Here is a 13,532-nt window from a genome sequence, read left to right on the forward strand (position 1 = left end):
GCCAAACTACAAGAAAGGGGACTACACGGGAATGAGGAACTTCCTGAACGTGGTTCAGTGGGACAGAGAACTGGCAGGGAAGCAAGTTAATGAGATGATGGAATATGTAGCAATAGTATGCAAGGAGGCTGAGGAGAGATTTGTACCCAAGGGTAACAGGAATAATGAAAAAGCCAAGACGAGCCCATGGTTCACTCAAAGGTGCAGGGAGGCAAAAACCAAGTGTGCTAGGGAATGGAAGAAATATAGCAGGCAAAGGACCCAGGAGAATAAGGAGAGCAGTCGTAGAGCCAGAAACGAATATGCACAGATAAGAAGGGAGGCCCAAAGACAATATGAAAACGACATAGCAGCGAAAGCCAAATCTGACCCGAAACTGTTATACAGCCACATCAGGAGGAAAACAACAGTCAAGGACCAGGTAATCAGGCTAAGGAAGGAAGGAGGAGAGACAACAAGAAGTGGCCGTGAAGTATGTGAGGAACTCAACAAGAGATTCAAAGAAGTGTTCACAGAGAAGACAGAAGAGGCTCCAGAAAGACGGAGAGGTGGGGCACGCCACCAAGTGCTGGACACAGTGCACACAACTGAGGAAGAAGTGAAGAAGCTTCTGAGTGAGCTAGATACCTCAAAGGCAATGGGGCCAGATAACATCTTTCCATGGGTCCTGAGAGAGGGAGCAGAGGCACTATGTGTACCCCTAACAACAATATTCAATACATCTATCGAAACAGAGAGATTGCCTGAGGCATGGAAGACAGGAAATGTAGTCCCAATCTTTAAAAAAGGAGACAGACATGAAGCACTAAACTACAGACCAGTGTCACTGACATGTATAGTATGCAAAATCATGGAGAAGGTTATCAGGAGAAGAGTGGTGGAACACCTAGAGAGGAATGATCTCATCAACAGCAGCCAACTTGGTTTCAGGGATGGGAAATCCTGTGTCACAAACCTACTGGAGTTCTATGACATGGTGACAGCAGTAAGACAAGAGAGAGAGGGGTGGATTGATTGCGTTTTCCTAGACTGCAGGAAGGCGTTTGACACAGTTCCACACATGAGATTGGTGCAAAAACTGGAGGACCAAGCAGGGATAACAGGGAAGGCACTACAATGGATCAGGAAATACTTGTCAGGAAGACAGCAGCGAGTCATGGTATGTGGCGAGGTGTCAGAGTGGGCACCTGTGACCAGCGGGGTCCCACAGGGATCAGTCTTAGGACCAGTGCTGTTTCTGGTATTTGTGAACGACATGAGGGAAGGAATAGACTCGGAGGTGTCCCTGTTTGCAGATGACGTGAAATTGAGGAGAAGAATTCACTCGATCGAAGACCAGGCACTAAACTACAAAGGGATCTGGACAGGCTGCAGACCTGGCCCAGCAATTGGCTCCTGGAGTTCAATCCCACCAAGTGCAAAGTCATGAAGATTGGAGAAGGGCAAAGAAGACCGCAGACGGAGTACAGTCTAGGGGGCCAGAGACTACAAACCTCACTCAAGGAAAAAGATCTTGGGGTGAGTATAACATCAGGCACATCTCCTGAAGTGCACATCAACCAATTAACGGCTGCAGCATATGGGCGTCTAGCAAACCTCTGAACAGCATTCCGACATCTTAATAAGGAATCGTTCAGGACCCTGTACACAGTGTACGTTAGGCCCATATTGGAGTATGCGGCACCAGTTTGGAACCCACACCTAGCCAAGCACGTAAAGAAACTAGAGAAAGTGCAGGTTTGCAACAAGACTAGTCCCAGAGCTAAGAGGTATGTCCTACGAGGAGAGGTTAAGGGAAATAAACCTGACGACACTGGAGGACAGGAGAGATATGGGGAACATTATAACGACATACAAAATACTGAGAGGAATTGACAAGGTGGGCAAAGACAGGATGTTCCAGAGATGAGACACAGCAACAAGGGGACACAGGTGGAAGTTGAAGACACAGATGAATCACAAGGATGTTAGGAAGTATTTCTTCAGCCGCAGAGTAGTCAGGATGTGGAATAGTTTGGGAAGCGATGTAGTGGAGGCAGGATCCATACATAGCTTTAAGCAGAGGTATGATAAATCTCACGGTTCAGGGAGAGTGACCTAGTAGCGATTAGTGAAGAGGCGGGGCCAGGAGCTTGGACTCGACCCCTGCAACCTCAACTAGGTGAGTACACACACACACACACACACACACACACACACACACACACACACACACACACACACACACACACACACACACACACACACACACACACACACACACACACACACACATACACACACACACACACACATATACACACACACATACACACACATACACACACACACACACACACACACACACACACACACACACACACACACACACACACACACACACACACACACCAAGACATAACACGGCCATTTACTTGCCAAATATATATTATACAAAAGTATCGTAATACCATACCTACACACACACACACTCACATAATATATATATATATATATATATATATATATATATATATATATATATATATATATATATATATACATATTATATATATATATATATATATATATATATATATATATATATATATATATATATATATATATATATATATATATATATATATATATATATGCAAAACAACCACTGTGAAAGAATATAGAAATTCCAAGCGCTTTCGTGGCTACTCACATTATCAAGGAACAATTGTTCCTTGATAATGTGAGTAGTCACGAAAGCGCTTGGAATTTCTATATTCTTTCACAGTGGTTGTTTTGCATATTCTGAAATCAACTGTTTACAGTGATCTTATTGCATATAAATAAATATATATATATATATATATATATATATATATATATATATATATATATATATATATATATATAGATAGATAGATAGATAGATAGATAGAGAGAGAGAGAGAGAGAGAGAGAGAGAGAGAGAGAGAGAGAGAGAAAGATTGTCTATGCTGGTGCAGGGGGTTGCAAGCTCACCAACTAGTGACATGCAAACTTATCTTTTGAATGACTTCAAACAAAAATATTTGGTAAAAATCACAAAAGAGTCATAAAAACGTCAAAAAAGAGCGAAAATTCTTATACACACAAAACCCACATTATATATAGACTCACTAAAGGTAAAAAGGGGCCATACAAAAAAAAAAATTAGAAGTATTTTTGCAAATGCAATTTTACTAAAAAATCTCAACTATTGGAATGACAGGACTTTACAGATGTTCTTAATGATCTGCGTTACTTGTTGTTTTACTGACATAAATTAAGAACAAAATACAACATATTTGTACAAAATCTAAAATCCTATGACTTTTCAGGACCGTCTTTAAGTTATACATTAAAAAGGAGACTGTACAAATTTTGAAATTCCAAATCACTAAAGTACTAACATATGTATAATGGTGAAAGTGAAGCATATCACTTTAGAAGTGAAACATAATTACCGAAGAGTTTACACAAATTTAAGTTATATGAATGGTTTATGACGACCAACATTATAAACAACGGTCTCACCGCCACCACGACACTGGCAGTCTTGTCTCACTGCTAGGTATATATTTGGGAAAGTTACATAGCTTATTTGGCTCCAAATCACAAATAACTCACAATTACAGCTAGCCTTTTTAAATTCTTTCAGAAAAGCATCGTTCTGACTTACTAGAAAATGCATTATTTTGACTTTCCATTGACTAACCAAAATATGATAAAAAAAAAAACGTTGTTTTCTCGCGAAATTTATCCAGAATTTTAGCAGCTATGATGAGATTCAGAATTGTATTGTATTAGGTTCGCCGGTCTTGTCCCGGCCCGAGTCTTTTCAGGTAGTGACCCGGTGGACATTCAGAGATCCAGAAATACATGGACCAAAATGAATACATTACAAGCACTCCCTTCTCAACTAGACCATTAACCTCTCTAATTTTATCCATTTCATAGCGCGTTTAATAATCGATATCCTTGATTTGTAAGCTCACTGCTTCATAACCAGCCGCAACAATTTGTCATTTAATGTAAATGTGGCAAGTGGATGAAGGTTTCCATTCCACAGTCCTTCTTAGAGAGTCTGAGAGCCTATCTTATATCTGTCAGCCTGTATGTGGCTAAAACCTTGAGTAGTTTCTAATTTAGGTTGGATAAATACATGAAAGAGAGGGGTTGCATTTGAGTGAGACTTACACGGGAGTTAATAGAATTATCAAAGCTTATTGCTTGGGTAGAATTGAAAATTAGGTTGGGCAAATATTTTGTTAGTGGGATGGATTGTGAAGGACCTGCCTAGTATGGGCCAACAGGTCTGCTGCAGTGTTCCTTCTCTCTTATGTTCTTATGACAGCCATAATAATGTTATCATCACTAAGGCAATGGTTAGATAACACCATGCAAAAGAAAGAAACCACTCATCACACCTTGATAACACTTGAACAACCACACTGAGTGTAACTACAACCAGAACAAGCACTCGCCTTCCCTAGACTTAAACTCCTTCATAACACAGACCTAGGATACCCACCCTCCTTCCTGATGCCAATGACACTCACCTTGATGGGCTTCTTTATGTTCATAACTTCAGCATAGCGCACCAGAAGGTCCACTGGAGCGTGAATCTTCACGAAGTACGTCAAGCCGTCTTGTGATTGCTGCCGAAATGAAGCAAACTGAAGTAACAAGAGAACCAGTGCCGGTCAAAGAAATTCAAAAGGCGGAGTCAGGATCTCGGATTTGACTCCCGTAAAAACAAATCAGTGAGCACATACTCATTTAGTAGAATTATCAATCTCACACACACACACACACACACACACACACACACCACAAACTACAAACACCAGATCAAGTGTCTATCGACAAGTGCCTTTAACAACTGGTACCTAACTAACTAACCCAAGCATTCGCCAGGACGTGGATATTTGTCATCCTCCTCAGTGTAACTAATATCTGTAAAGTAAAAGGACACAAGTGCAACTAATGTGACATTTTATTGTGGCAACGTTTCGCTCTCCAGGAGCTTTATCAAGCCACTTTACATACTGTCGGTAATTCTACCAACTTTATTACTAACTAATATCTGTCGACTGAGGTCACCTGCTTGCAGGAACTCCTGCACACCTGTGACACTTGTGGCATGAAGGTAACAGATGAGCCTACAACTTAGGCCTTTTCGCATGCAAGGTGCCTGCAGGGTGCCTGCAGGGTGCCTGCAGGGTGCCTGCAGGGTGCCTGCAGGGTGACTGCAGGGTGCCTGCAGGGTGCCTGCAGGGTGCCTGCAGGGTGCCTGCAGGGTGCCTGCAGGGTGCCGGCAGGGTGCCTGCAGGGTGCCTGCAGGGTGCCTGCAGGGTGACTGCAGGGTGCCTGCAGGGTGCCTGCAGGGTGCCTGCAGGGTGCCTGCAGGGTGCCTGCAGGGTGCCTGCAGGGTGACTGCAGGGTGCCTGCAGGGTGCCTGCAGGGTGCCTGCAGGGTGCCTGCAGGGTGCCTGCAGGGTGCCTGCAGGGTGCCTGCAGGGTGCCTGCAGGGTGCCTGAAGGGTGACTGCAGGGTGCCTGCAGGGTGCCTGCAGGGTGCCTGCAGGGTGCCTGCAGGGTGCCTGCAGGGTGCCTGCAGGGTGCCTGCAGGGTGCCTGCAGGGTGCCTGCAGGGATCTAGAGAAACTTTCAGAACATATTAACATAGTTTAGTGGGGTTTCATCTGAGGCGGATATTTTAACTTGTTATGCTCATTCAAGTTTTTTCTTTTTACTATAGATGTTCCCTTATCTTTTGTATTTATTTTTATTACCAAGAACTAATCTACTAAGTCAAACTATTCTTAAAATCTCAAACCTCAATTCAAGTCTCTCTCTTGGCCCCATCCTTGCCTGCCACCACCTCATTCCTGCCTGCCACCACCTCATTCCTGCCTGCCACCACCTCATTCCTGCCTGCCACCACCTCATTCCTGCCTGCCACCACCTCATTCCTGCCTGCCACCACCTCATTCCTGCCTGCCACCACCTCATTCCTGCCTGCCACCACCTCATTCCTGCCTGCCACCACCTCATTCCTGCCTGCCACCACCTCATTCCTGCCTGCCACCACCTCATTCCTGCCTGCCACCACCTCATTCCTGCCTGCCACCACCTCATTCCTGCCTGCCACCACCTCATTCCTGCCTGCCACCACCTCATTCCTGCCTGCCACCACCTCATTCCTGCCTGCCACCACCTCATTCCTGCCTGCCACCACCTCATTCCTGCCTGCCACCACCTCATTCCTGCCTGCCACCACCTCATTCCTGCCTGCCACCACCCACTCTCTACCAGGCACCAGCTCATCCCTGTCTGCTACTGCCTCATCCCTCCCTCTCTCTCTCTCTCTCTCTCCCTCTCTCTCTCTCTCTCTCCCTCTCTCTCTCTCTCTCTCTCTCTCTCTCTCTCTCTCTCTCTCTCTCTCCTTACATTCTTGTCCTCGGTCTCAAGATCGAGACCTTCCTCTTTCAGGTTGTGTTCAAAGACTCTTCTTCGCTCGTTGCGGGTTGGGTCGTCTTCTTCTTTGTATACCAGTACAAAGTCGATGGTCCTCTTGTTATCTCTGAAGAACAGAGTCTCCACCGTCTTGCGCACCTGTGGACCAAGATGCAAAATCTCATTCAGGGATGAATGACGGTTCATGTTGATGGATGGAAGGATTATACTCAAGGTTAGATTTTTTAGATACTTAGGGAAGATGCTATATTGCAGGAGTTGATGGATTGTCAGATAACTGATAGATGAATGTATTTAAAAGCACGCAGATTGATGTACAGGCTAACAGTGTAATGGACTGACTACTGAAACAACGGACTGATGCAGTGACTGACTAATAGACAGAAAGCATAAATGTTCAAGAGGGAGCTTTTCCATCATTGCTGGATGAGATGGATGAATTAAATACAGTATTTACTAGTTCAGAAGAGTATGATGCCATTATCCTAAGAAACTGACGATGTTTTCTCTAATAACTATTATGTAAATAATTAGTTAATAAGCAAGTTGACTATTCAAGGAGAGACATGACTGCTCAAACGGCAGGGGGCGGACCGACGTGATTGCTCAAGAGGGAGGGGGGGGGGAGGGGTGGACCAACGTGATTCCTCAGAGGGTGGACTGACGTGATTGGCTGGAACAGAAAATCAGCTAAACGCTATTAGCTATTGGAATCTGATACGTCACATTATTATTATAATCAAAAAGAAGCGCTAAGCCACAAGGGCTATACAGCCTGATCCCCTCAAGGAAGGTTCCTTGATGTTGGTGAGGGGCTCTTGATTTAGAGAATTGGATCTGTGCTCCAGTTCCCCGAATTAAGCCTGAATGCCTTCCACATCCCCCCCCCCAGGCGCTGTATAATCCTCCGGGTTTAGCGCTTCCCCCTTGATTATAATAATAATAATATACAGCCTGATACGTCACAGATGGTATTCAGCTGTAATTTCTCGATCACACGAATTATCTACACAGTCATCTGAATAACTTTACGTATCAGAATAATAGCAATAATAATAATAATAATAATAATAATAATAATAATAATAATAAAATATGCTATTATTCGCTACAAGTTCAAAATGAAGCTCAATGGCCTGAAAAAAAGGGAAAATTTATCATATGAACGAAGGATGTATTATTTAAAAAAAAAAGTAACCATTCGTAGCTTTAATGAATTTACACAAATATTGCATTCATCAGTACATTAATTTCATTTTTCTAGCTAGTTTTGATGTTTATTAAGACATACATAGCGAGTGACGTGACTGACTCATCTTAAGTGTTAATGGAACCGCTACAATTAGACTATTTCATTGTATTTATATATAAGCATTTATAGGACTAGATTTAATACATGAATAAAAATAAATTTTACTATATTAACAATGACTTTGAGGCGCTGATCAAGGCACATGGAAGAAATGTTTTGGGGTTTGTTTTAAGAACACATAAGATGGAATTAATTGAATCTTGCAGATTTCTACTTGCATTTTTGTATGCATTTACCTTTAGTTATCTGTATGTTTCTTAATAGATCTCATTTGTGTAAGATTTATTTTCCAATTTAAGAGGCTTGGTCAAAGATTAGGCGGCGGAATTGGTGATCCTCGTAACCATTAAACAAAAATGTTACTGCTAAAGTCAGCCCCGGTGTGAGTGAGACCACGGTGGACATAACAGTGTTCATCTTGTAGGCAGAAATACACCGCAGACTTGAACAGCGATGAAAGTTCACGTCCGACCATACGAATTTGAGGTTTAAACACTTGCAAAATTAAGAGAATGGTGGAGCAGTTTAATAAGGTTTAAGTGAGAAATTTCCCGACGGACGGCAAGTTGTAAGTGTTGACCGAACACACGGTGCTCCTGATAAGTGTTTCAGGGAACAATAAAATATTCTACGTTCCAAGAACAGCCAAATGTGATGCACACTTATGGATCGTTCTCCAGACACACTAACATCAACCTACAACTCGATTATTAGCATGGTAAACTAGCACAGTAGAGAGGCTCAGCTCTCAGACTCACCCAGGGACAAAGATAACCAGATGCCAAAAGATATTACTATGAACACTTATCCTTCAAGAAACTAATCATGCTTCATCCTCAACTTCGATTACTTTCTAAAATCAGTGCTCTGGAACATATAAACGAACTTAGGGAAAAATATACTACCACATAGACAACGCCGATGGTTCCCTTAACCCTGACACTGGAGGACGAAAAGTGCTGTTATTGTAAACCAGACTGATGGTACTATAATACAGAGGTGTATTAGAAATGATATCTTGGCTTCCACTTACAAAAGTGAGCTGTTTGTCATACCTGTTGCTCTCAAACTTGTGAAAACTTCTACCACACACAGTATAATTGTAGCTGACTCTCTTCAATCAATCAGTCAATCAGATTCTTAGGTATGACCCACAAGTGGGTAGGCGGGGAAGTGGGGACAGACGAAGAATAGCCGGTGTGAGGAATGTCTTGAGTTGTAGATAAAGAGCCATGCCTAAACCCAGCAGCAAGGCATTGTGAAACAGGAGTGGCTAGCGATGTATAAGGCACGAGAAGCAAGCTGTACAGGCTGAATCTTGAACGGTGGGTATATATTGATCCGGAAGGGCTGGAGATCGGCAGGAAGGCATGGATGGAGAGGGAGGCAGAACTTCGAAGTGATTGGTCTTTTAAAGTTGAGGAGAGGTGGCAGTTACGTCGTGATAGGTGGGTGATATTTCTTCATATCTGTGTCCGTATTAGTTTCATTTTACAGTCGTGGAGTCATTTTGAAGTCTTTTGTACGCAGGTTTTGATAATAGGATAATTTTGACCAGGTGAGTGGAGTCGACATCTAGGTCTTCAAGCAAGGCCGTTTCAGTGTGATGTTAGCAACCAGGAGCAACAGTGTACTTGATAGTTCCATGGAGTATGCGACAGACTGCTTCAGTTGCATACATCAACTGGCTGAGTGCATTATTTGTGTAGAAAGTGATAGATTCAGTTGTTCTAACATTTTTTCTTCTTCCATTTCTTCAGGTATTGGTGAAGGTTGAGGTGAAGTTTCAGGTGGTTGTGTCTTGGCTCTCTTGGCTTTTGGTGGTTGTAGATGAGGTGAAGGAGCTGATTCATCAGTAATAGAAGTGGTGATGGACGTCGGTGGGGGATCCTCATTGGTGGAAATAAATGGAGTCCTCTCACTGGTGAGTTTTGGATTCGTACAGTTGTCTTCTTCAAGAACCAAGCCTTGCAAGTTGTCAGGTGCTGTGAAGCTGACGATTTTTGGTATGAACTTCAGAATATCCCCTGAAGGGGGACATTGTGGGAAGATGAAGGTTGGCATGTTGTTCACTGAAAAGTGAAGGGTCCAAGGACAGCTAAGTTTTGTATGTGAGCAAACAACATGCAATAGTAAATTTGTGTGGAAACACCGTCTGGTAGTGGAGAGAAAGTGGTGGTGGTTGGTGGCGTCTGTCGAGTGGCTTGCAGGATCTTACTGGAGGCCATCTGGAGATTTGTTATAGCAGCATAAGTTGGGGAATTTACGGTCGTCCTCTTTAGGTCTTCTTTAATCTTCTTAGATAAGATCTCCTTTCGGACGGGACATTTTGCTGCTAGTGTGTGATGGTCACTCTTGCAGTTGATACAAGTAGGAACAGTAGTGGAGGTACAGGTTCGCAAGTCATGGCCGTCATTCTCACAAGTGGAGCAGATCTTCTTATCCTCAACGTGGGGTTGATGTAATAATAAAAAAAGCCAGGCCATCTGACAGGGCTCTGGCGGCTATAGTGGTGTCCAGAAACGTGACCTTAAGCATTTTATTTATTTTATTTTATTTAATAATTTGAACATACATACAGAGGTACAAAAAATACAGGTAAGAGCAGCATGCCAAAGCCACTTGTATGCATAGCATTATGGGCTGGCTTAAAATTAACTTAAGATTAACTAAGCAATGATGTAATCAGTGATAAAGCATTATTGTAAACAGATAACAATAAAGCACAAATGAGTATTACAAAGACAGCTCATATGGTTGCATGCACTACTGTACATTCAGTAGAATGGAGTATTCTGTTAGGTAGTGTATTTAAAAAATAACAAAGTTAGATTGGGTCTTAGGTTTAACATTTATGTGATATAATTATGAGAAACATTTAAGATATACAATTTATAAGGTTCAGTTATTCAGTATTTATTTGGTTTTTGGTGAGTAAGTGATCTTTGAGAAGAGACTTGAATTTTTAAACAGGTAGTGTTTCTTTTATATTTACAGGTAATGAATTCCAGATTTTAGGGCCTTTTATGTGCATTGAGTTTTTGCATAGCGTGAGATGGACACGAGGAACATCAAAGAGTGATCTGTGCCTTGTGTTATGGTCATGTGTTCTGTTGAGGTTGGTAAGGAGATGTTTGAGGGGAGGGTTAATATCAGAGTTAAGTGTTCTATGTATGTAATAGGTGCAGTAATAAGTATGGATGTTTTGTATGGTGAGTAGGTTTAGTGTTTTGAATATTTGTGGAGTGTGCTGCCTGTAGTGGGAATTTGTTATCATTCTGACTGCAGCCTTTTGTTGGGTAATTAGTGGTCTGAGATGGTTAACTGATGAGGCATTGGATATCTTCGTGATACTTTCTACCGTGTCCGAGTCATTCTGCTCCTCAATGGAAGACTTTTAAGTTCTTCAGTGGACAGGTCCGTGATGGTCCTATCAAGATGTTTCAAGAACACTGATCTTCTAACACTCAAGTAGGGAGAGGCTGAGATAACAAAGCCACGTTTGTCAAGGTTCTTCATCGCACTTGGGGTAAGGACTTTTTCAGTATCCTCATCATCAATGAAGGTGACGATGAAGGCTTCTTTTAGCGATGCAATGCTCGAGAACTTGACCCGCAGACAACTTTTTAGGGAAGCCGCATCGAGGCATCGTTTACGACAGAGCTTTTGGGTTTTATCTTCACACGATGAGAAATCGTGGAGTCACTTGGAGACAGGTAGAGGGTCCCCTTCCCAACGGGGATCGTAGGGAGACTGTAAATGAGAGTAAGAGCTACTGCGACTGCACAGGACGAGGTCCAGAGTGAATCTTGATGTATCACACTCTTCAAAACGTGCTCTAAATATCCTGTAACCTTAATGTAGCATGTGTATGAAGCTACGCACAGATATGCAAAAATTATTAAAAGAATGATTACAGTTAAGTTTTTGTGGATCCTCTCTCGCATAGGCCGTCAGGAACATGATACAGCTGATGAATTAGCTAAATAGTCATCAAATAAAGAGAATGAGTATAATTTAGTTTTTTTCTCGAAGAAGCTTACGAAACTTTGTCAGAAAGGAACTTATTAACGATAGTGAAGAAAGCAGAACAGTACAGATAGGAACTAGCAGATCCATTATCCATGATAATGAAACGTGTGAAGCAAACATATCTATGGAGAAAGAAACAAGGTCAGTAGATAGCAAGATGTTGTGGACGATGACAGAGGTATACATTGGAGGTATATATATATATATATATATATATATATATATATATATAGAAAGGGGTTTAGTTATAGGTAATACATATTTTAAGAAAAAGAGGATAAATAAGTATACACGATATGATGTAGGGCGAAATGACAGTAGTTTGTTGGATTATGTATTGGTAGATAAAAGATTGTTGAGTAGACTTCAGGATGTACATGTTTATAGAGGGGCCACAGATATATCAGATCACTTTCTAGTTGTAGCTACACTGAGAGTAAAAGGTAGATGGGATACAAGGAGAATAGAAGCATCAGGGAAGAGAGAGGTGAAGGTTTATAAACTAAAAGAGGAGGCAGTTAGGGTAAGATATAAACAGCTATTGGAGGATAGATGGGCTAATGAGAGCATAGGCAATGGGGTCGAAGAGGTATGGGGTAGGTTTAAAAATGTAGTGTTAGAGTGTTCAGCAGAAGTTTGTGGTTACAGGAAAGTGGGTGCAGGAGGGAAGAGGAGCGATTGGTGGAATGATGATGTAAAGAGAGTAGTAAGGGAGAAAAAGTTAGCATATGAGAAGTTTTTACAAAGTAGAAATGATGCAAGGAGGGAAGAGTATATGGAGAAAAAGAGAGAAGTTAAGAGAGTGGTGAAGCAATGTAAAAAGAGAGCAAATGAGAGAGTGGGTGAGATGTTATCAACAAATTTTGTTGAAAATAAGAAAAAGTTTTGGAGTGAGATTAACAAGTTAAGAAAGCCTAGAGAACAAATGGATTTGTCAGTTAAAAATAGGAGAGGAGAGTTATTAAATGGAGAGGTAGAGGTATTGGGAAGATGGAAGGAATATTTTGAGGAATTGTTAAATGTTGATGAAGATAGGGAAGCTGTGATTTCGTGTATAGGGCAAGGAGGAATAACATCTTGTAGGAGTGAGGAAGAGCCAGTTGTGAGTGTGGGGGAAGTTCGTGAGGCAGTAGGTAAAATGAAAGGGGGTAAGGCAGCCGGGATTGATGGGATAAAGATAGAAATGTTAAAAGCAGGTGGGGATATAGTTTTGGAGTGGTTGGTGCAATTATTTAATAAATGTATGGAAGAGGGTAAGGTACCTAGGGATTGGCAGAGAGCATGCATAGTTCCTTTGTATAAAGGCAAAGGGGATAAAAGAGAGTGCAAAAATTATAGGGGGATAAGTCTGTTGAGTGTACCTGGTAAAGTGTATGGTAGAGTTATAATTGAAAGAATTAAGAGTAAGACGGAGAATAGGATAGCAGATGAACAAGGAGGCTTTAGGAAAGGTAGGGGGTGTGTGGACCAGGTGTTTACAGTGAAACATATAAGTGAACAGTATTTAGATAAGGCTAAAGAGGTCTTTGTGGCATTTATGGATTTGGAAAAGGCGTATGACAGGGTGGATAGGGGGGCAATGTGGCAGATGTTGCAAGTGTATGGTGTAGGAGGTAGGTTACTGAAAGCAGTGAAGAGTTTTTACGAGGATAGTGAGGCTCAAGTTAGAGTATGTAGGAAAGAGGGAAATTTTTTCCCAGTAAAAGTAGGCCTT

The 13,532-nt window shown here is 41.9% G+C and overlaps 1 protein-coding gene across 1 annotated transcript in view; it reads right to left on the minus strand.

The window, feature by feature from the left end:
- Nucleotides 1–13,532, minus strand: part of LOC128705546 (uncharacterized) — a 66,463-nt gene that overhangs the window by 26,958 nt on the left and 25,973 nt on the right. The window contains exons 4-5 of the mRNA XM_070080486.1: nucleotides 6,448–6,612; nucleotides 4,557–4,655 (exon numbers count right to left, since the gene is read on the minus strand). Coding sequence (XP_069936587.1) covers nucleotides 4,557–4,655; nucleotides 6,448–6,612 — 264 coding nt within the window. The remainder of the gene's footprint in view (nucleotides 1–4,556; nucleotides 4,656–6,447; nucleotides 6,613–13,532) is intronic.

The sequence above is a fragment of the Cherax quadricarinatus genome, unplaced genomic scaffold (genome assembly GCF_038502225.1).
Source record: "Cherax quadricarinatus isolate ZL_2023a unplaced genomic scaffold, ASM3850222v1 Contig519, whole genome shotgun sequence".
NCBI classification, from domain to species: Eukaryota; Metazoa; Arthropoda; class Malacostraca; order Decapoda; family Parastacidae; genus Cherax; species Cherax quadricarinatus.